Here is a 23,649-nt window from a genome sequence, read left to right as displayed (position 1 = left end):
TAAATACCTCCAAGGAGGGTGACTCCATCACTTCCCTGGGCAGTCTGGTTCAATGCTTGACAACCCTTTTAGTGAAGGAATTGTACTTAATTTTCAATCTAAACTTCCTATTTGCCCAAGACAGCCTTCAGCTATTACATCACCCACCAATTCCTCCTCTGCTTAAAAACAATCTGCCCAGCAGGTACATTCCCTAGTTGCCTTCCTTGCCAGCCTTATTTTCCACACACTCTAGGACCCTCCTAGACTATATTCTCTTAGCTGTACTTCCAGCAGACATCTGGTAAATTGAGGTCTGCCATGAGTACAATGTCCAGTGGTTGTGAGACTTCTCCCAGTTGCTTACAGAATATTTCATCTGCCTTTTCATCCTGGTTGTATGGTCTATAACAGGCTCCCACCAGAATATCTGCCTAGTTGATTTTCCCCCTGATTCTTACCCATAAACACTCAACCCTATCATCACCATCACTAAGCTCCAGACAATCAAAACACTCACCAATACACAAGGCTACCCCACAACCTCTCTTTCCTTGCCTACTCCTTCTGAAGAGTTTGTAGCCTTCCATTGCAGCACTCCAGTTGTGCAAGTCATCACACCATATTTCTGTGTTGGGAATCTGTCATAGTTTTCTTGCTGCACTGTGGATTCTCTCCTTTATTGCCTGTGCTGCATGCACTGGTGTAGATGTATCTCAGCTGGCTTATTGGTCCTGCCACCTTCATGGAGGGAGCAGCCCTATTTCCTACCTGACCATTGCAGGCACTTCTGTGGTTCCTAACATATCAATCTAGCATGGATCTCCATCCTCTCTTTGCACTGAGACAGCAGGCAAGGACCTTGCTAGAGCTCTGTCCCTCAAACACAGGTATGCTCCTCCCAGACTTATCTCCAGCGAGCCTGGTTTTATCCCTTTCCCCCTCCAAACACATTGGAGTAACCAGAATTTTTCTGAATAGATTTTTTTAATTTTAAGAGTTTCATGAGGCATCAACTGCTCTTCATAATTCTCTTCTTAACATTACCTTCAAAGCATGCCTTATCAAAACATACATCTTTGCTGCTGCATTTATATTCACACTCTTTAAAATCAAGGCAATTTTTTTTGGGTGCAAGGTGCTGAAATAATCACAGGAGCATACAGAGAAAGGGTTTGAAAATACTCAGTCACAGATAACGACAGGAGACTACTTACAAAGCCTGTCATTTCCTTCCCAAACTAGGACTGATGTAGGACATTCCTCCCTAAGAATTTTGTCTCAACTGATGAAAAGCAAAGAAGACATCAAATCATCCAGCAATATAAGACATATTTATCATTGTGCAATTAGCTAGCTATTTGTTTTCTGCTCTTTTCCTAACTAAAGGCTCATGTCAAAAGATCCCTAAGACCTGGAACATCTACAGGTTTCCAAACATACGTGATCATTGTGAGGAGCCTAAATATCACGTTTAAGGTTATCACCACACATAAAAAATGAACAGAAATATATATATTGTGTAAAAAATTTAAAAAAAAAAGTTGGAGAGATCTCAAAACTGGAAGTGCTATAAATTATTTTCAGGCTGAATGGAAATAAAGCCAGCATGCATGTGTAGATTTCATGAACAATTGGTCTCAGAAATAATTGGAAGCATGAGTCTTAATTGTGCTTCATATACTTCCATAGAATGGCAGATTAGCTGCCTTTTGGTCTTCAAAATGCCCATAATAATTGCAGTGATTGAAAAGAAACACTTCCTTAAATAACACTGCTCTTGGACATGTCGTGCTGGCTAGTACTGTGGTACATGAGACAGTATGGCACTGTTCTGTCTGCCTTCAACCAGGGCAGGAAACAGAATCTATGGGATTTCACAGGCATAGCTGGGAAAGAGGTCACCCCTTCAAATCTGTTAGAAATGCAACTGGCAAACCTGGGTTGTTTATACCTACAATTATTTTTTTATGAGACATGCTGTTTTTACAGGATGTTCCAAGCTTTTACTCCAGATTGCGAAGCAGCTTTGCAAATCAGATTGGATCATCTGGTTTCTCCCACCTTGATCCAGCAGAATGACTCCAGGGTGTAACCTGAATGTCAGTCTGACACCTGCTGTTGGCATCTGAAATCTTTTCACTGTCTTCAGGAGGATCATTCAATTGATCATTTCCTGATGTTGATAGCATCATTCTACTACTTTTCAGGAAAAAAAAAAATTCTTCAGTGCTGAAGCCATTATACAAGGTCCAGAGAAGTTGCCAGGGAGGACATGCAACACTTGAGACTATAAATAACCTGCCTTATGACAGTATACACGGCTTGGCAACAATTCATATTGACACCTGCCTTATCTGCAGGAGATGACAGGATTTAGGCTGAGAAGGAGGACAAGGGCAGCAGACAGGCAGGGAAACAGGAATTTATTATACTGTATGTCAGTACAGCTTGTGAGGTGTCATGATAATACAGACCTGCAAGAGGTGGAGTCAAAAGTCCATCAAAAGTTACTTTGTGCATTTAATGGTTAATCTGATGCATAAAGGCTGCAGTTTTGAGGATATTTTGCCTCCACAGTCCTTTCTGTGTCAATGTCTTGCTGATCAATGTCTTCTGAAGCTTTTAGTTCCTCCCTCCCTGCTCTGTTACTGTCAGTTAAATACAAGCTCTGAATGCTGCAACATCCCCTGCAGCCATCTAACCCACACACAATCCAGCCCACTACTCTTGTCAGCATTTCTGTCATGCCAGGAACTACAACAACTTGAGCAGCCTTTAGAGAAAAAGTATCTTCAACAAAGACACACACATCCCATTCTTTTGGCAGACAAATCTGTTATCCTTTGAAAGACTTTTAAAATTACTTCAAAGATCTTCTGCTCTGGCAGAAGATCACGTAGTCTCTTTCCATCTCCATGCGTCTGCTGCACGTGTGATATGCAATGTTGCAGTGCTACTGCACTGCTACAACTACCTTTAAGGAGATTGTGTGAGGTGGGAGCCAGTCTCTTCTACTATGCCTGCAGTGAGAGTACTAAAGGGAATGGTCTTAAGCTGAGACAGGGGAGATTCAGATTAGATATTAGAACAAAATTTTCATTGTTAAGATGGTCAGACTGTGGAATAGGCTGGCCAGGGACATGGTGGATTCACCATTCCTGGAGGTGTTTAAGAGGCGTCTGGATCTGGTGCTGAGTGATGTGGTTTTGTGGTTTAGGGGTTTCAGTGGTAGTGCTGGTTCTGACAGGGGGACTTGATGATTTTAAAGGTCTCTTCCTACCCTGATGATCCTATGATTCTGCTGGAGTGTGATCCTAACTAGGGCATTTGTGTTATGATCATTTGCATCAGTGACCCTAAAGTGAGGTTATGAGGCCCTGCAAACACAGCCAAGACTGCTTGGGAGCTGCCAGGGCATGAAGTGCACCTGAGAGTTTGGGGAATGCCACTGAGATCACACAGGAAACCCATCTGCATCTGCTTCTGTTGTTGCAGTTTAAACTGGGCACCTCCTCAGCTGTGCCAATGTGCTTCTATTGGCAGGCAAGGAGGAATAAAAGACAATAAAAATTCAGCTACTGAAATAGCAAAAATCCCCTTTGTGCCCCCTTCACTAATTCCGGTTGCAAGACAGGAAAACAATTTCTCAAACTGGCACAACATGGAAAATGGTAAACAGCCACAAGTGGATATGGATGACTTGCCGTAGGGGGCTGAACTTCTTCAAGCATCCTGCCACTGGGAAAGATGCCAGTGATACCTTTATCCCTGCTGAACTGACAAGGGAGGGTAAGGGTCAACAGGAAAGGATGAAAAACACACCTTCTTACAATGCCAGCAAACTCTCCATGGTGAGACTTTGCCTATAAACTGCAGAGAAGAGTCTCTGGAGACTCTGGGAGTTAACTGTTTGGGATCTCTGCCATGGTGGTCCAGTCCTCTCTGCACTGGACATGGACCCTTGGAATTAGGAACACCCTCGTATTGACAGGCCAGACTGATGCTCTGATAGTGTCAATCCCTAGGCATTACTGCAGCTGGAGGAGCAGGAGCAGCAGCCTCTCTGGGCAATCCTGTTCTACCTCCTGACTAGGGAACAAGGAATGGCAAACTATGTATTATGCTGTTTGAACCTGGTCTTGGAAGCACTAATCCACCTGAGTTTAGTTTGTACCTTCCTTACCTCGAGCCTGGTCCAGTTTCCTAAGCACCAAAGCAGGAATCATACAGGAGCCTTGGCACGTATTAACCTGCACATTACATTAACACTACATTAACCTGCAGTGCTGCTAATTAAAAAACACAAACCAAAACAAAAAAAGCCCTGCTTGCTGCCAACATTCATTCTTCTTTTTTTTTTTTTTGTTCTTTACACAACCTGGGCTTACTGTATGTATCAGCTCATGGTAGGAAAGTGAGGTGGAGGAGGTGGTAGCAGTATTCCAGCAGACTGCTACAGGCAGGCAGGCATGGAAGGAGCTCATCCTTTTTGCAGCGACGAGGCCTGTGGATGTCTGGCAGCAGCCAAAGAGGCAAGGTTCATGCTTCAAATACTGCGTCAGAAACAAGACAGTGGGGTAGTAGCATAAGAAACTGTCATGCTTAAGAGGTCATAGATCCAAAAATATATATTTTTTTGTAGAGCAGGTGAATAGTGATGGAATAAAAGTTATCTTTCTAGAAGTTTTAGCTGATAGGGAATTAGACTCAATATATAGGTAACTATAGGAAATTTTATGGCTTTTCTTATGCAGACTTGATGGTCTAACTTTTCCCTCCTGGGTCTTAGAAAAGATATGAAATTCTCAATTCTTTTTTTTTCTTCCTGCTAGAAAAAAGAACCCAGGTCCAGGTTTAATGGTGGAAGTAAATCTATGTGTATCCAGTGAGTAAGAAATGCAGATTTCTGCTGAGCCATGAGGAAAAATTGACAGAAAAGGAAAGAAGAGGTCAGCAGGTATTCTGTGTCCATCATAAAAAGATGCAGCTACAGTAAGGAAAAGAGAGCAGAGGAGAAATAGAATACAGTGCATTTTATTGAGAGCTATATATTCATATCCAGATAAGATTAGTTGACATTGCTGTATATTAAAAGCACAAAGCTTACTTTATTCTTTTACTAATATATTCATTTTTTGTTTACCTTCTTTAAAGGATGTGTTTATTCTTTGCATGTAAACAGCAAACTGTAAAGACTGCAAATTGTTTCCATCTCAGTAGTAATGGTATCTGTGTTAGTAAAATCACCTCTGACAATTTAGAGATCTGGTTGGTGTCAACAAAAAACATGATACATTTATTTGACAAGTGACACCAATTTCAAAGTGGTCATGTTTCTTCTGAAGGCCATGGCATACAGTAGTCCATGACACACAGGAGTGCAGCAGTGTGGTACTGTACCAGCAAAATAACTATTATTGAACTCACATTGTTGCTCTCACTGAATGCATTTCAGATTTTTTAATTAGACATAAATGACTTTGATCTCCCAGATCCACCACACACTTGTAGAGTGCTTGAACTATGAGGTTTATGCAGTAATCCACCCCTTTAGGATGGAGGGCGACCAATCATGGTCCTGCTGCAATGAAAATGATCCTCTCACTGAAACCAGGCATCACTACCAGAAGCAAGCCATAGAATTTCCAGGGCTGACGAGCTTCTTCCTTCGCTCTCATCCAATCGGCATCTTTCTGTGCTTATATTTATGAGTGCAATTAGGCAGCTCACGTGCTGTGTTTCTATAATGTGGCTGGTAACGCATGACAAAAACCCTCGATGGCAAAGTGCAACAAGCAAAAATGCTGCAACTTGTGGATTTTAATCTAGTCCTGAGAAAGGAGGGATGTATCCCTTCAATGTAGCACAGGCTCAGCAACACCGAGGCTCCCTGCACAAGGAGTTTGCTAAGCCGTCCCCAGCCATGGCGTTATCTCACAACAGGTGCCGAGGCAGCCGCCGTCCCCATGGAGATAAGGTGACGGAGCCAGGGAGAGGCAGATGAGTTCTGGACCAAAGGTCAGCCTCTTGCAGGTCTCTAAGTGATCCAGCTTTTCTGGAAAGGAACTGGGCAATCCCTTTCCCAGGATGCCAGCACTGACCTGACGATGACAACTCGTACCCTGTTTGTACCACAGACGCGTTTTAACGAACCCAGAGGAGAATTCCCGCGGGGCACAGGCTGAGGGTGCAGCTGCGGAAGGCAGGCTCCGCCGGGGAGGGCGGGCGCTGTGCCGCCTCAGGTGGTACCTCGGCGGTGGGCCGGCCCAGGCCGGTGCAGCCGCCGCGGCCGCCGGCAGATGGCCCCCGCCGCAGCGCCGAGCGGCGCGATCGGCCGAAGGAGGGGCCGGCGTCGCCGCGCTAAATCTCCGAGCCCGCTGCCCTCCTCCTCCTCCCTCGCCGCGATGGCTTCCTGAGGGCGATGCTCCCGGCCGCCACCGCCTCCCCGCTCTGTGGCCGGGTGCTCGGTGGGCGCGGGCGAGCGGGCGGCTCCCGCGCGGTTCGGGGGCCGGGCCGGGGCGCGGGCCCTCCCGGGGCGGGGGCAGCCGCCGCCTCCCGCCGGTGCCGGGCGGGGGAGCCGGGCGGCGCGCAGGCGGGAACGGCGGAGCCGGTGCGGGGGCCGCCGTGAGCCCGCAGCGCCGCGCCTGACGGCCGCCTGCGGACCATCCCTCCCTCCCTGGAAATGCCCCTCCTGGCCGCGCCGGCAGCCGGGGGCGGCATGTAGCGCGGGGGGAGCGGGCTCCGCGGGGGCGGGAGAAGCCCCTTCCCTCCGCCCGCGCTCGCAGCCGCGTACACACCCCGTGCTCCGCAGCGAGGCGCACGGCCGGCCCTCCTCCTCCCCCGCCCGCTGGGTGCATGCCCGCCTCGCCCGGCGCAGGGACGGCGCGCCGCTGAAGCAGCCCCGCCGCCGGGCACCCCCGGGCGCCGGGCAGCGCCGCCGCCATGGCCGAGGAGAGCTCCGACGTGCCCAAAGAGTTGATCGGTAAGGGACGGGGGATGGGGGCTGCGGGGTCCCGGGCGAAGGTGCTGCGGGGGCAAGTTTGGAGGCCGCCGTGCGCGGGATGCAGCGCTGCCGGAGATGGGGCTGGGGGGAATCCGGGGCTGGGTCTGTGGAGCCGGGGAAGCGCCGTGGGGGCTGGCCAGGGCGCCCGGGGGGCTCCGCTCGGGGCTGGAGGGACTCGGAGGAGCCGGCGGGGGGCGGCGAGGCCGCGTTGCTGCGTGCGGGGAATGGGCGGGCGGGGGCTGCGGGGCTGCGGCGGGCAGCGGGGAGGCGGCCGCGGGCAGCGACTGAGCCCTCGGGAGCCGCGGCGGGGCACGGTGCGTGTCCCCTCCGGAGCGGTCTGTCCGGGGTGCCGGCAGGCTGCGAGCGCTGGCAGACGCGCTGGGAAGCTGCCCCGGCCCCCGCACCGCCGCCGCCCGGGGCACGTCCTCGGTGCGCCTCAGCCTGGCGGCACGGGCTGCTGCTCCGCTCGGTGCTTTCTTATTTATCCTCCCGGGTTTTGCGTAGTTTAAGAGTCGTTTTCCTCTGGACGTAGGAGGGAGTGAGGGTATTTGTAATTAAAGTTTTATGGCTCCGTACACACGAGCCTCCATCCTGCATGGTATACGTTTACTCAGTCGCAGGTGATGGCGAGGACCCTGGAAATGCTGTCACCGCTTTTGGGGAGCTTCCAATAAATGGATCGTTACACACGCGGCGTGTGTGTAACCAGTGTCATTTGGGGATAACAGCTCTGATTCTCCAGGCCTACAGCTACCTTGTTCAGGCTGAATTTCCTTTGGTTTTGCCTGTTGAAGAGCTATGTAAAGATCTCACCAGCATTGTAATAATTTCAAGTGTTGTCTTAAGGACAGATGGAAACAGAAATTTGTCAAGCAACAAGATATATGTAGCATTGAATACAATCCTTCAGACCTTACTTAGGTAATTTACATTGTTGCATTTCCTTCAGTTTCATCAGTCAGCAAGTGGTTTTGGCATTTATCAGATATTGGTAAAATCTGGGTGGACATTTGCAGTTGCTGCAGATATTTTTTTTTATCTGTAGAGTCAAAATAGCTCTATTTTGCAGTCCTTCTGGTCTCCAAACCATGTGGTTTATGGAGAGACTGTAGTCTGTAGCTTACTGCTAAGAAATGATGAGCTGGAAAGACTTCTAGGAGTAGCTATGGTTAAAAGCATGGAGTTTTCCTATTTTAAAGTGGCCAGGCATGTTTGAGGTGCTAATACACAATATTTCTTACTCACCATGGGTCTGCACTCTAGTGTTGTAGGTGAGGTGTGCTGCGTACTACAGGGGAGAAGAAGGTGAGCATCTTCACACATCCCCTCCTCTGGTGGCTTTGAACCATCTTAAGAATTACCCCCCAGCCCTGGTGCTCTGCACCCACTCAGTTTGATTTGTCAAGGGCTATTGTGAGGTGTGGGGATCTGTTCATGTAGATTGGTTTAATTTCTAGCAGTATTTTGGTGTCCGCATGTTAAAATTTAACCTTTAAATAGACTCTTTGTAATAACCATGTTTTGAGAGCAGGATGAAAGGATGTGCTTTAACGTGGAGTGATTGGAGTGTGAAGATTAAACTGGGGGTAGGAGTGTTTGAGCTGCAGTTTTTGTTCTGTTACTCACTTCCCGTGTGACCTTTGTCAGGTCTCGCAGGTCATAGTCTTCAAGGAAACCCTCTCTTACTGTTGGCTTGCCTGCATCCACTCCTCCCAGGTGTGGATGTCTGAAGCCTCCAGCATTAGAAATGGATGAACACTTTAAAATGTGAACCCTAATGTTGTATTTCCATCTCTCGGTCTGAAAATTTACTTTGTGTAAGTAAATTTTCCACCAATGTGCCACCCAATGTGGAGGGAATTGTCTTCAGTCCCATGGAGAGTATCTATGAAATCTCTATCTTAGCTCTTTGAAGTAGTGTTTCCAGCCCTTTCAGGCAGATAGAGCCTTGCGAGGAGCTGATGTCCTGATGATGCTTTTGCAGTCTGGGGTCCCAGGCCCCTTCTCTCCCTATGGCTTGTTGGAGTAGGAGTGCTGGAGCTGAGGGCTTGCAGCCATTCCCACTTCTGCTGTCTGGGACCCGTGGGACAGCAAAGGGAAGCGTGTCTCTCCATGCAGGTGTGTCAGGAGGAAGTCCCCTGGCTACGTGTAGGCACTTGGAGCTGTTTGTGGGAGAGGAGAAACTGAAAAGCACAGGCTGCATGCGGAGGTAAAGTAGCAGAGACAGCAGCAATACCTTCTGCAATGAGACAGGACTTGATGAGAAAGACTCTATGGTCAGCTCACTTCTGGGTTCCCAAGCAGGGGCAGAAAGACCAGAATTGGGCATTACCCATGGGAGAGGAAGCCTGGGGGGAGCAGTTCACATGGGGCTGGACTTTCCCCCGCGTTCCGCTTACCTGGCTGCTCCGGGATCTCGCAGCCTGGCTCCGGACCAAGCGGTTGCTCCGGGAGCCGGCCGCGCTGGCTGCCTGCCACCGGGGCTGCCGCGGCTTGGGACAGGCTTCTCGCTGGGCAAGCCGCTGCTACCGAGGAGCTTTTGTTTCCTGGTAGGAAAATTAAAATTCCTGGGGAAAACATGCCGATTCTGCAGAAAGAGCTCTTTTTGGTGAAGAGTCTCTCTGACCAGCCACGTTTCTGACTTGCACACCCTTCTGCCCTGCAGGCAGAACACGGTGGCCTGGGTTAAACATCCAGGCTTAATAAATGGTGTGTTGTTTGTGCTAATGTCTTCTGACTGCTGGATGAAAATTGTGCAGAAAAGCGCTATACAGAGCACTATAATTAAAAGCTTTAGGAATAGCCTATTATCTTTCATTTTTGCTTTTAAACTTAAGTGTGCCCGAGGGCAAAGTGTATGTGTCTGGAGAGGGTGGAGACTTTCCTTTTACAGATGCGTGTTGTTGGGCTGGAAATAGGTTAATGTGTTTAAAAGATTTCTTTCTCGTTCCCTTTCAGTGGGGGCTGGGGAGTGAAACTTAGGGAAGGTGCCAAATTGGCTCTTCTAGATGAACTCCTCTGTTTATCTCTCAATTACATCAGTGTCAGTAGTTGTATAAGCTTTCTAGACACAGTTCGCTGTGTGTATGCTCCCTTCAGGCCAGGGTGCAAATGTTCAGGGTTGTACCATAATTGGCAGAGACTGTGTATACATGTGTGTGCATGCACATATTAAAAAGTTATGGCAACTAATGTAACTTTGGTGCTGGCACCATGGAGTGGCTATGTTGTTGCTGGGATTTGGACCAAGATCAATGTTGCCTCCACAGCATCCTCTACATAGCTGCCAGGTGTTACTATCTGGAAGTCTGCTTGGTTTGCTTCGCTACTTCAGTGCACAGAGTGCAAAATGTGTGAACAGTTGCTCTTCCATTGCCTGACCCATTTAGCCTCCTTGATATTAACAAGAGGTTGAAATTTGTGCAATGCAAGTAGATAATTTGCTTTAGTAAGCTTTTCAGGTACAAATAATAGCAGTGAGGAATTTGTTTTATTTTCCCAGAATGAAGCTAAGCAGTGCTATGCCTTGTCTTGAGAATGCTTTTGATACCTAAGTAGTGCTGGAAAAAAAAAAATCAAATTGTGTTTAGAATCCAGGCATATGACATCAATAATGCTATCATAGTAGACACAAATTATTGTGTCGATGTCATACTTAGAAAATTGTACTTGTGTTAGGTTGTGTTAGTACTGGTGCATGTGCATGAGACTTCCATGAGCGCAAGCAGTCGGACAACATAGCTCTGAGTCTTTCTGAAAACTCAACAGTGGCATCTGTTTCCTTCTTGTGTTGACACTGAAGGTATTTAATGAAGATATTTTCTTTTGTTTCAGAAAGTGTCAGGGATGTTATTGGGAGGAAAATCAAAATTTCTGTCAAGAAGAAAGTAAAGCTGGAAACCAAGGGAGATAAAGTGGATAACAAAATATTGGTAAGTACAATAGAATGTCTCTGATTACACAGGCAAAGGAAAAGCCAGTATCTTTTCAGAAAGCATTAATTCTCTTCTGGAAGTATTCTTTGAACTTTGTGTGTGCCATAAGATGTCCATGTAATTTATTTTCTTACTTTTTCTTGCTTTCATGATAGCCTGCATAGGAAGTTGGTGTGCAGCTGTGTATGTGTACACGTGCTTGTTTATCATTGAGTTATTTTTCAGAGTTTTGGGTATTGTGTTGTGGACTGATGATAATGCAAGCTATTATCAGAACCTGTTCTAAAATATTTTGCTGTCTTTGCTGGTTAAGTTTCCTGTTTACATGCATATGAGTTTTAAGTGGCCAAGAAATGCAAAATGAAGTGTGTAGAATTAATTTTGAGCATCTGAAGCTGTTACGCAGTGAAGAGCAACAGTAAACTGTTGGGCTTTTTGAACTCAAATGACTATTTGTGTTTTTTGGTATTCTCTGTTAAGTCATACATCTGCATTTTAAAAGAAATGCTTAATGTGTGGGATTCTAAATAGTTCTTAAAACTGTAATGGAGGAAAGTGTCAAATTAATCTTACTTGAATATGCTTTCCTGTTTTCTCAAGAATAGTTTTGCTGGCCTGTCTTGATAGGAAGAAAGCTGTGGTAACGAGCCACTACATTTGCATACTGTCTTGAACACACAAAAAGACATGGAACTGTATTTCCTTGCTCTTTTAATACATTTCTATCAGGAGAACTCTTAGAGTAACAAACACAAATAAGTACAATGCTGCCATAATAATTTTGCAAGATATTTGAGATTTGGTGTCTTGTGTTCGTGCTGTTCCATATTTGAAAGTTTTGTTGCCAAAGGTGTTGTTATAGATATTAGGTACATTCTCCATGCAGATGTGCTATTTTGTCTTTCAAAACCACAACGTTTTAATCACTTATGAATTATCCTCTTAAATGTTGCTATCCCTGAGCATTAAGACTGTAGATAATGGCTCACTTTTCTGTGAGAGCCACTACTTAAAGGAACTTGAAATATTTTCTGCTTAATATTTACCCATGTTATATCTAGTTCCTTGATTTACAGTTTCTGTACTGGAAATAGACTGAATATGTGAATATGTGATTGATTGTCTCTATTTATTTGAAAGCCATGTTTATAGGGAAGGCTGACAGGTTTCACTGAAGTGGTTACACTTGATTGACTTTTTGACTTACATGGAACCATAACTATTATCAATAGTGAAATATATTGTGGAAATACTGAAATACTGTTCTGAACTGATGGGACCAAGAGAATGTCAAGCTTTGAATCATCAGTGAGGTTTGTGAGGGATGTATTACTTGGCAGTAAAATGCCTAAATGTGATGACTTGGGTGGTTTTTTCTCTCTTTAATCTCCTAAGCTCTCATGTGGGGGACTTTCACCTTCCATGACTGAAGAGGTGCTCAAAGGGAGAGAACCTTTCAGAGATTCATGAGTTAGTGAGAACTGCTTGTGTACATACATGTAGGTTTCAGTGCACAAGAGAAGTGTTTCAGGGGAACGATTTACTGGATGTAGTCTGGCATAACCACTTATTCTTTGATGTAGAAATGCAGGGGATTTATACTGGTGGGGGAAAAAAAGTTTTTATTCATAGAGAAATTGATTATCGATTGCTGGAATTGGATTTTGCATTTTCCTTTGCTGTAGAAGAAAACTGCCTTTTGTGAAGCTGCACAAATCACTAAAGATGCTTTTTTTACAATGTTTCTCTGAGTGTGTAAATCTTTATATGGGATCGTTTGGTTTGATTTTTTTTTGTTTGTTTGGGTTTTTGGTTTTTCTTTTTGTCATTTTGGGAAGTTTTTTTCTTTTTTGCAGAGGTGCTGAATGTTGTCTGCTGTGGCAAAGGCCTGTAGAGATTATGGTTCACTTTGGGGATGCAAAGTTCTATGAAATGCAGAATGCTCTGAAAAAAATTACACCAGAAACACCTTAAGTTTGCTACCTCAAATTAATGGAGACTTTTTGGTCTTAGTGTGTCAGCACAATCTCACTTCTTACCTGCATAATAGAGAACATGTACCCTTCTCTCATCAAAAGAGTGACACTGAAAATAAAAAACCTTGCTTCAGAAGTGAGTGCTTAATAATAAATGCTACAGGAAATCTGCCTGCAAAACTAAGAATTTTTGTACTCTGAACTGGAACTGAAAGGTTTTCAGTAAATAATGCATATGGCCGCGTTCTGACCGGAGCGGGTAAAACCAAGTTGCTGTGCCTTGGGTGAGCCTGTCAAACGAAATGCTGAATGAAGTGTTGGCAGCAAAAGCAGTTCAGTAATTAAAGACTGTATCCTTAAGTGAACGCACCAGAGGGCTCCAATGTGATTGCATGGGCAACCTTTGTGCCAGCCCTCCTCGACTCCTGAGAGCTTCGTTTTGAAACATTAATCTTCTGAGTACTGTCTCTTGAGTGCACGTGTGGCAATGGATTGTTTTGAGATTTTGGGTTGAATTTTATTAGTAGTTGGGTGTTTATAAGCAAATTAGGTGCCATGCTTTGGGTCTGGCACTTAATAGGGAGAAAATACCAGTTGCCCTCATCTAGGTAATCCCAGCGCTGTTGTGAAATGTGCTCATGGCTTTAGAGGAGGTTGATCACAGGGGCTGGCACTGAGCCCTGACACCCAAATCTGTGCTTTAATTAAATCTCTCATCCTTTCTTCCTAGGGAAATTCAGCAAAATCAGTATCACTTTGAACAAGGGAGATTATTTAAAAATGACTGCAGTTGGCAGGTAACTATAAAAACACTTGACTGCTGGCCCTGTTGTTCACAGTGTATTCAAGGTGCAGAGTACTAGAGAATGGATGTAACCATGTACTTGAATCACTCTGATATAGGAAATTCCTCTGATAATTAACACGGAAATTAGAATCTGAGACAACATAAAAAACCGTGCAAAACCCCCAGTGTTGCTTGCAACAGGATCCCAATATTAAACTGGTGAAGTTGGTGGACAAAGATCATGCTTGACTTCAGATGCTTTGGGATCCCAGCTTTGGGTGCCAGAGTTCGGAAATTATATCTAGGAATTTTGATATAAACCAGATTTTTTCAGTCTGCACAAGGAGTTTGCAGCCTCAGTAATCTCAGTCTGCAGTTATTTAGTTTTTCAGTTAGTCACAAAGTTGCAAAACAGTAAACATCATGAGCTGCTGAGCTGCCTCTGGTCTGCTGGCACCAAATCTCACCTGTTTGGGCAGCAAACGGGTGTCCAATCCTGAAAAGGCAATAATCAGCTTGAACAGGCAGAAAAATCAGTCCTCAAGTGATTAGGGCTTCATTGAGGCGTGATTAGGGCGATTGAGGACTAATGAAACTCCAGTCCCATCTGGGTACTCTGGCAGAGCCAAGCTGCATTGGGGAAAGTGAGGAAGCATGCAGGCATATTTCCTCACATGGGAGACTTTGAAAGGTGACAATATGTCCAACAGGACAAGCAGAACAAACACTGTGGAGCTCCCCAGTGGGTCACAGTCCCACTGTGGGCCAGGGAGACACTCAGCAGGACTGGGGTGGCAGCTGAGCTCCCGTGGTGACCAGCGCTGCAGTGACCTGTGGCCAGGCCAGGCAGCCGGCTCTGTGGGGCGGCCTCAGCTGGGAAAGTGACTGAGTGCAGATGCAACTGCGGTGTTGCTCAGGCCAGAGCTGAGTGCCAGAGCTCTGAAGCAAGGTGGGGAGCCCTGGTCAAGGCTTGTTCCTACTTTTGGGGTGACACACTTGTGCTGTGTTGGCTGCAGGCAGCCCAGCTGTGCAAAGCCCTTGAGCAGGCTGCCCCAGTGGCTCCATGTGGCCCTCAGCCAGAGGCAGAGGACTCCTGCAGGGGTGGACCCAGCTTCAATGGGATGCTTGTGTTTGGCTTCAATGGGATGCTCACCACAGTATTCTTATTGGGCTAAAACAGATAGAGGTGTCCTCTTCTGTAATCAGTGGAGGATTGCTTTGGTTTTGTGTGATTGTTTTGTTCAGACCTTTATGGACAAGGTTGAAGGCATCAGCTGAGTGCCTGTGGTGTTTTCCTCACACTGATAACTTCTCACCTTCTCTCCAGTTTCAGCTTAAGCTGATGGGAATGGAGAGGTCTCACTTGTTGATGATAAGAGGGGAGTGGGGGAGACAGCCAGAAAAAGAAGAGAAACTTTACACCTACTCCCTCTTCTGAGGCCTCCACCTTTTGCTACCATTAGGGTTCCGGCAGAATGCCCTGTTGGTGTCTGTGAGATACTTCAGTATTTTCTTCTCTCTCTCTTTTTTTTTTTTTTTCAAATCCAGAGGACTCAGTCATTATCAGGTTATCACAGGCAGACAAATGCCTTTAGGGACTGGGCTTCTTCTTAGCTTTGGTGTTCATGGTGCTGCTTTTGCCCCCTCAAAATAGCCGAGCTATCTGTATGTAATTTTGTTGATTATTTCCTACTGCCTTTTCTTCCTCTCAGATTTATTGTAATTAGCAGCAAACATTGAGAAGTTAAAATGTGAGCTAAAGCCAATATGTGAAATAAATGTGACCAACTCCTTATGAAATATTGATGTTTTTACAAGTGGTTCATGACAGGCTGGAGTTCAGGATTCATCTTTTTTTTGTCTTTACTATTAGAAAAAGAGACTATTCCTGCTCTAGTTGCCTTTGAAATGAGTTTTCCTTTCCAAAATTGTACTATTTTAGACATAAAAGATAAGGAAATATTGCAAATAGCCATGCTGTCTATATGCTTGGTCAGGTTCCTTTGTAGCTGGGTTTATTTTGATTTTTTTTTTTTTTTTTGGTGTTTTGATTTGGTTTGGTATTTTTTCCCCTAACCTTAAGGCTATAGAATAGTGTGATGTGACATACTGACCAAGAGCACTTTATTAGGAAATCCCATTGGGGAGTCTCTGTTATGCTTCTGCCCTCAGTCATTTACATTCTCTTTGTTAAAATATCACAGTGTTACTTCTGAAATTGAGACAGTTGCTTTAGCAGGTGGTTCTCCCTAAAATGTATTGTATGCCCCACATAAATTCACTGGGAGCAATTCATATGTCCTTGTCACTTTCTCTGGGACATATGTTTCCATGGGCTTTTAAAAGAAAAAAACTGAGTTGACTCCTGTCAAAGAAGTTTATATTTCTTTTGGTGCACATGGTTTGAGATTTCATGTTCTGCTTCTAAAGACTCTCTTATAAAGACTGGAATTCTATTTAAAAAATATGATCTATCTGTGTTTACTTTCAAAGGAACAATTATGGCCATTTTTTGTGCTCTCCATGTGGCTTCTGAGCACTGCTTGAACAATGTGCCTGACTCTTGGGAAGCAGTGAAGAGCCTGAGCTCCTGTGCCTGTTCAGCTATCAGGATGGCAGTCTCTGGGTGGAGGCAGTAGTATTTTGCAGTGCCAAAACTATTTTGGGATTAAAAAATCTCGTGCTTGTTTTCCATTGCTCATCTTTTGTCTTGATCCATCCATGATATTCTGTTTGAATAGAGATGAATTTCGCATCCTGCCATAAAAAATATGCACTCCTTTTAAACCACTAAGAGCATGAAGTGCACAGGGTTGTCTAAGGTTGGTTTTACATAAAATGTGTGCAATCTCACACGTTATATCATGACAGCTGGTGTGTGATAATGATGTTAAATAGGGACATTCTTTAAAAATAATGGTGTTTCCTCTTCCCTGCCCAGAATATTGACTGTTATGACATATATCTTAAGTGCATCTTTATGAAGATGAAAGGAGGTAGGTGTTGGTACATCCCTCATGTCAGGAAATCTAAGTGAAGTGAGGTAGGGTAATCAAAAAATACTTAGATGTGAAAATGTATTTTAATACATTTACAAGGTGCCTCTTAGAAAGCAACTGAACTGTGGCCTGTAAGATTGCTACAAAAAACTGAAATAAGAAGAGTACTGCAGGAAATAGAATTTATTAATTCAGACACACAGTTGCATATGTTTCCAAAATAGGAAACATTTACAAAAAATACACATGTGCAAGTTTCACTGAAATTTACGTTTATTTTATACACTGATCCATAAGGTTACTTTTAACTGGTGGGAAAATTTACAAACCTAGCATTCTGGAGTAATGTGTCCAGCTCTGGGATGCACAACTTAAGAAGAACACGGACCCACCTGTTGGAGTGAGTCTCCCCAGGGATTCTGCCCCTCTAGTCCATGCTTGTGAGACCCCATCTGAAGTGCTGTGTTGAGCTCTAGGGCTCTCAGTGTAAGGACATGGACCTGGAGTGAGTGCAGACAAGTACCATGAAGATGACCAGAGGACTGCAGTACCTCTCTTAAGAAGACAGGCTGAGGGAATTGGCTTTTTCAGCCTGGAGAAGAAAAGGCTCTGAGGAGACCCTACTGCAGCTTTTCAGTACTTCAAGTGGGCTTATAAGAAAAACAAAGTCAAATTTTTTAACAGAACCTGTTGTGACAGGAAACCCACTAAAAGGGGTTAATTTAGACTGCATGTAAGGAAGAAATTTTTTATGATGAGGGTGGTGAGGCACTAGAACCGGTTGCCTGGAGAAGTTGTGGATGCCCCATCCCTGCATGTGTTCAAGGCCAGGTTGGATACGGCTTTGAGCAACCTGGTCTAGTAGAGTCTCCCCGCTCCTTGCAGGGAGTTGGAATGAGAGGACCTTTAAAGACTCTTTCAACCCAAACCACTCTATGATTCAGTGGCTCAATTAATTGCTGTGGTAATGCATGAAAGTAGAAATTCAAGATGATTTCTTGCACCTTGAGTATAGTGTGCTCTTTCCATGCTTTGAGAGGACAGAAATGCAGCTTGCTTGTTCTCCCTTTCTTTAGTTCTGGGCAACTGGTACAGGCAGGGAAAGGAAAGAAAGGGACTCCTTTTTCAGTGCCCTTAAAGCACCTGCTGTTGTCCTGGCTCATGTGCTTTGCATTTGCACACTCACCTGCAGTGCTCTGGAAGGAGGAAATGTGGACATGATCTCACTCTTAGCATGTTCTGGTTTTCTGTGCACAGCTCTAACAGTTACTGGGGTAAAAAAATGTGGTGGGAGGGGGAATCCACTGTGGATTGATCCTGAATTGATAATGGAATCTTTCCTCCTGTCAACTTTTTTGCAACCCAATTAGAAGGTATTTCCTTTTTAAACTGCTACACTCTTTCTACTTCTCTTGCTGAATATATAATGTACCTAAGTGGTTTGCTAATGTGCTTTTGCCTTGAGTGGGCCTGACTCCTTGCCACCATTATTTATGAAATGGAGCCTTCACTTAAGGCAAGGATTTTCACTGAAATCTGTGCATAAAGCAGTCAGAAGACTGATTATTACATATAATTTCCCTAAAGCTAAAAATAAAAAATAGAAAATGAGAATTAGGGTCAACTTCTTGTCTCAGTCACTCTTTGCCATTGGTGGCTTTTTTTCCCCCAAGTCCCCAAGAAAGAGAAGACTTGGAGGGGAACAGAATGTATTATTTGGTAGACATATGTTTGTGTGGGTTTTTTTTTTTTTTCCTTTTACAGCTTGTTTCATCTGCCTGACTTACTTTAAGAAAAGATTTCTCAAGCAGGGAATGTGGTTTACTTTGGTGTAAGTAGCGTGAAGGAGGACACAGTAAACTTGAAAATGGCTGCAAGGGGTCCTAAGTGAAAAGTTAGTGCAGTGTACTGTGAAAAATGCTTCTCATTGCTCAGAGTCCCTCTCTTCAACCATTCTTGTGGTGGAAAGATTGGTGAATGCCACTGATTTGTTTGATTATTAAAATACTTTATCTCACCTAGAATTATTTTTTTCCTCATGGTGGTGGTAATTAATTCTGTGTAAAGTAATTACAGGCCCAGGATATAAAATTGTCCTTTAAATTTAGCTTCTGCTAGTGGTGCTCTGTACAGCTACCTGAGTCCCCAGGCTAAGTTCTGCCCTTGGTCCTGTCTCATCTGTCCCCATTTCTGAAATGTCTACTCTGTGTCAACTCATGAGGGATATCTTTGTCTTAGTGATACTTCCCTAATTTGATTATTTCAGATGATAAACTGTTAGGATGCAAAATGTTTTTATAAGAGCCAGATTTTTATAACCCTACACTCCTGAAACAGATTTAACCAAATTAATTGGCCCGCTGGATGAGGGAAGAGAGACCCTGGCTCAAGGAGTTGTGGTTGCAGAGTTAAATCTGAATAGCTGTGGCATGTGAAATTTAAAGCTAGCACAACAAAAAACAAGTTTCTGCTGTGAAGCTCAGAGAAGGAGCCACATTGCTGGTGTTGATACAAATTAAAAGGGTTCATGGGTCCTGTGGGGCTACTGGAAAGGTGTTCACAGGGTAGAAACTGTTGTCAAGTGAGGAGTAGCTCTTATTTGAACAGGTTATATTTCTGGATCTTCCTTGCAAAGTGACCTTTATAAAGAAACTAAATACAAGAATTGTGGTCTGAGCCTGTCAGTGTGGCTGTTGTGCAGCTTATCCCCTTGGCTGACAAGTGATGTTCGTATCCCTGCATACAGTAGAAGGCCTGTGTGACAGCAGGATGGGCCTCAAAGTGTGCATGTGGAGATGGAAAACAGAAGAGGTGAAGCTGGGTCTATATTCCCCTTCAGGTTTTCATCCTGCATTGCATTTTCAAGTGGTGCTTATTCCTATGCTTTTTAGATTGGTCAATAACTAATTTTCCCCCTTTCCACAACTGAAGCAGTGGTTAGCACTGTGAGGTAGACACTGGTCTGTCTGGGATGTCTGGAAGCATTCTCTTAGCCAGGGCTTAGGAAGCTGAGGTCGTTTGGAGAAAGCCATTTCCACTTTTTGCCTCAAAAATGCTTGCCAAAGCATGTCTTTATGGAGTAGCCACTTAAGGTACACATCACTTGAACTGCAGTCATTCCCTTGTACCTAAGACTTGGTCAAACCACTGCTTTTTAGAGCTCCATGAAATGTTGAGGATTTGAGAGAAGTTATAGATACCTACTTCTTGGGGCCAGGGAGCAAAGCAAGAGGGTGAGATAGCTGCTGCAGGGCAGTTTCTACTCAGATTTGATTAGAGGAAGTGAATGGCTGTTGACCCCAATCTGAATTGGGAGACAGGGCACTGCTCTGTTTGTTCAGGGCCAACCTTTGAATGAAAGGACTTCTCCCTCTCTGCCTTGAAGACCACTAGCAAGACTGAAACTATTCACACAAAACTATTGATAGAGAGAAAGCCTTTCAGAGGCTCATCTCTTAACAAACACTAGAGGCTGATGCTTAGGAATGATACCTTTTACAGGCGTGTGTGTGAGCCTTTACTCCAGTGTGGAGCTGAGGAGCCTTAGGAAGGGAGCAGTGAAGGTAGGTCAAAGCAGATGTTTGGATTTTTAGTGCAGCTGGCTTTAGATGGCAATCTCTTCTTTTGGTATTTACAATGCTGCAAGTAAATATTTGAAGAAATATTAGCTTTGTTAGGTACTGGTGCTTTGTTGGGTAATAATTTCTGCCACCTTGGTAAGTTTATTCATATCCCAAAACTAAAATCTAAATTTATTATTATAGCATGGGAAATGAATTATAACTATAACAAGCAGCTTTCTTGACTGTGTTATTCTTCACATCTGCACTTTGCGAGTGGCAGAAAAGCACAGGCTTTGACCTTTCTCTTTTCTCAAGAAGGTGCTGAAATCCCTGTATTTTGGTAAAGCATATTGATGTATTCTGTGTGCAGTTGTTGTGTACACTATGGATATCTTTATGCTCTCTTTCTTACCTTGTGTCTTCCTTTTTACTGTCTTTCCACATCCTCTGCTTCAAAAAGTCCCTGGAAGCTTTCCCGTGTGCAGATTGCTGTCAGGACTGGAGTTTGCTTTTTAGTTTACCTCTTCTCACTCTAGTATGCCTATTTTTCTAACAGCCCATATTCCCCCACTTCTGTTTCCTTTCCTTAGAGATAAGACAAATATCCCCCAACTCCTCAGTATCCCTGCAAATATAGGAATGATGGACTGAACATGATGCTGCTATGCTAAAAAGTATTGTAGGCTGCCATAAACTTACTCTGTACACATTTTTATCTTGTCTTGGTAGCCAGGTTCTCTGCTTCCTTGTACAATTTAATCAAAGTCTATGCTAGGTCTATGTTATTTGTGTCATGATGGCAGTTTGGTTCAGGCAGGACATTACAGTGTTCTTTTTGGAATTTGGCTTTAAGTTCTTTTCACCTTTCCCAGAGCAGCTCTCTTTGGTTAAAAAACCCCAAGGTAACAAAAAACCCCCAAAACAAAACAAGCAAAAACTCATCATTAAACCCAAACCAACTGCTAGCATCTCAACAAAGTGCTGTGCAAATTCTGCTTGTCCTGAGGGGAGGCAAGGCAGTAAAATGGACGCATGTCACTTGCATTGCTCTCTCCACATCTCTAGGTACAGGAGCAGTTGGGCTGAGAAAAGGGAGAAAGTTAAAAGAAAACAAGTAAAGAACTGTAGTATAACATGGCAATTCAAATGTAATTAGCTGATGTGGATGGTGCCAGAGCGGTGTAAAAGATTGTAAAATAGCTTTAAAAGGGTTTCATCTGTGAATACAATGCTTTGTTAACCAAGCTGTATAGTTCTAGCTCGACTTTGGGAAGACATCCTCTGTGAGACTTGACTCTGCTGATGGAATGTAACTGTATTTTGTGTAGTCTGTACTATTGCCTTTGCATGTGATTTCAAAGCCAGTTTTCTACCATTTACTTGCTCAGCTACACCATGTTGGCAAACTGCAGGGGAAGCTGCATGCTGATTCTCTTGGGGTCCTATGTAGGCATGTCAGCTGAAGTTTGAAAAGCTGCTTATCTGCAGAAGAGTGTGTGTTGTTCGGTGTTTAGCCAAAATGCCAAGAAAATTCTTCAGGAGTGACCTAATACTGCAGGGATTTAGGTTTTTTGGTGGTTTTTTTTTGTTTGTTTTTTTGGTTTTTTTTGTTTGCCTTTTTCAAATTTAAACTGTTCTTTGGTTTTTTGACTACACTGAGTACTGCTAAAAAAAGCTAACAGTTGAAGTTCTCAACTCTTACAAGTTGCATATTCAAATTAGAAAGATTATAGATGGTTGCAGGTTTAATGGTGATACTGAAAATACATTGCCTTTTTGCCTTTTCATTGTTAAACTATTACCCTTTCCAGCTGACAGAGATTTCTGAAACTGAACAAATGCTTATTGTAAGCCTTGGAAATATATTCCTCCATGTTAAATATTTTGAAAATATTTAATCAAAAATAGAAAACCTGAAAATACTAATTCCATGTGATATTTCCAGTGTGATGCAATCCTTTTAATGTATTTCCTGTAACATTATTAGATGGTCCTGCTATTGTTTAGATGTGCATGAAATTGTGTGAAATTAAAATTCTACAGGTTTTTATACGGTATTAGTTTATCACAATGTATCCTTAATGCAATTTTTGTAGGTTTTTGTTCAGCCTGAGGGCTTAAGTCTGCCCCAAATACATTATTCTTCTATTTTATTTTTTTCATGTTTTCTTGTCTTATTTTTCTATTTTTATCATCCATTGTTTTGTCAGAATATTCCTTATATTGCTTTTCTGTTTGGAGTGTCTGTTTCCTCTCACCATAAAGCCAGTTGCAGACAGTTCTTTGATATCAAGACTGGCCTTAAGGACATACTTTTAATTGAAGGAAACATTGGCAGGTCAGCTTCTGAGCCTCCCCTTTCACCTCTTTCACTGCTCTAGTCTCCCACTGCTCTCTGGGTTGTGATTCCTACGATGTCCATGGTGCCTCTTCCTTCAGCTTGGAGCAACATGAACCTTGCGTGGAAGGGGTCAGGGAATTGTGCTTGACACAGCACTGAGAACCAACTTTCCTTTGCCTTCCCTGGGAGCCAGAGCTCCTTGATGCTGGTGCTCTCTGTGCCTCAGAGCAAAGGCCTGGGAGGAGGAATGCCCTCGTGAGTACTTTTGAGATGTGCTGCAAAGAAAGCTTTGCTGTGCAGTAGCTTCTCTGTTTCAAGTCCACAACGTGGCTGTTCCTTGTGTAACTTTGTGCAGGGGAGCTGGAAGAGGCTGGACTGTACTGGGGGAGGAGGTGTGTCTGCTTGCACAAGGCCTTCTGTAATGCTAGACCTCTCTCTTGCCAAATGCAGGAGTCTGCATGGTGCTCAGCTCCAGAACGTGATGGGAGGAAGGGATTCACTGTCTCCTTGCTCTCACAGCATTGAAAAATTGAGTCTAAGGGATCCTAACAGAAAGACTACTTGCTCTCACCAGCCTTTTTGCCATACATGTTCTATGAATGGCCAGCCTCAGAAATGTTTTCTCGTGTTCACCTCCTTTTGTCTTTTCTTTTTTTTTTTTTTTTTTTTGCTTTATTGATAGTGCTTCTGAAAAACCTTAGCTTGTGCAAAAGGGAATATACAGTGTGACAGAACTACCAAAAGGAAAAGGGATAACCTTCTCCACCTCCCATGCGTCACTGTTTTTGAAGTGGTAATAGCAGCTTTTCCTGGAACGTAAAGGGGAAGAGCTGGCAAGGACATGAGGCTCTTGTCAGAAGCCTGGCAGGAATTAAGCAGGCTTCCTTGGTTGTTCTTGTATTTTTGTGTTCTCTTAAAGTGTACTTTTCATGGACCCAGCAAAAATACTGCACCGATCTCACTGGGCATTAGTTATGGGTAAAGCAATTTGAGAAACTTTGGGAAAAGATCTTACTTTCATATGCTTATTTATTTACTTATGCCATTGTAGTTACCTTTGAAA

General features: G+C 44.0%; 1 protein-coding gene across 4 annotated transcripts in view; it reads left to right on the top strand.

Annotated features, from left to right (window-relative positions):
• The first annotated feature begins 6,341 nt into the window (after positions 1 to 6,341).
• CARMIL1 (capping protein regulator and myosin 1 linker 1) overlaps positions 6,342 to 23,649 on the top strand; it is a 190,001-nt gene continuing 172,693 nt past the window's right edge. The window contains exons 1-2 of one of the 4 annotated variants that reach the window (XM_064431730.1): positions 6,342 to 6,964; positions 10,820 to 10,917. In XM_064431730.1, coding sequence (XP_064287800.1) covers positions 6,925 to 6,964; positions 10,820 to 10,917 — 138 coding nt within the window. In that variant the 5' untranslated portion in view covers positions 6,342 to 6,924. The remainder of the gene's footprint in view (positions 6,965 to 10,819; positions 10,918 to 23,649) is intronic. The other 3 variants (XM_064431736.1, XM_064431731.1, XM_064431742.1) reach the window with 3 other exon arrangements.

The sequence above is a fragment of the Passer domesticus genome, chromosome 1, assembly GCF_036417665.1.
Source record: "Passer domesticus isolate bPasDom1 chromosome 1, bPasDom1.hap1, whole genome shotgun sequence".
NCBI lineage: Eukaryota > Metazoa > Chordata > Aves > Passeriformes > Passeridae > Passer > Passer domesticus.
The sequence above is the reverse complement of the archived record's forward strand: the minus strand, read 5'-3'. Positions and strand labels throughout refer to the sequence as shown.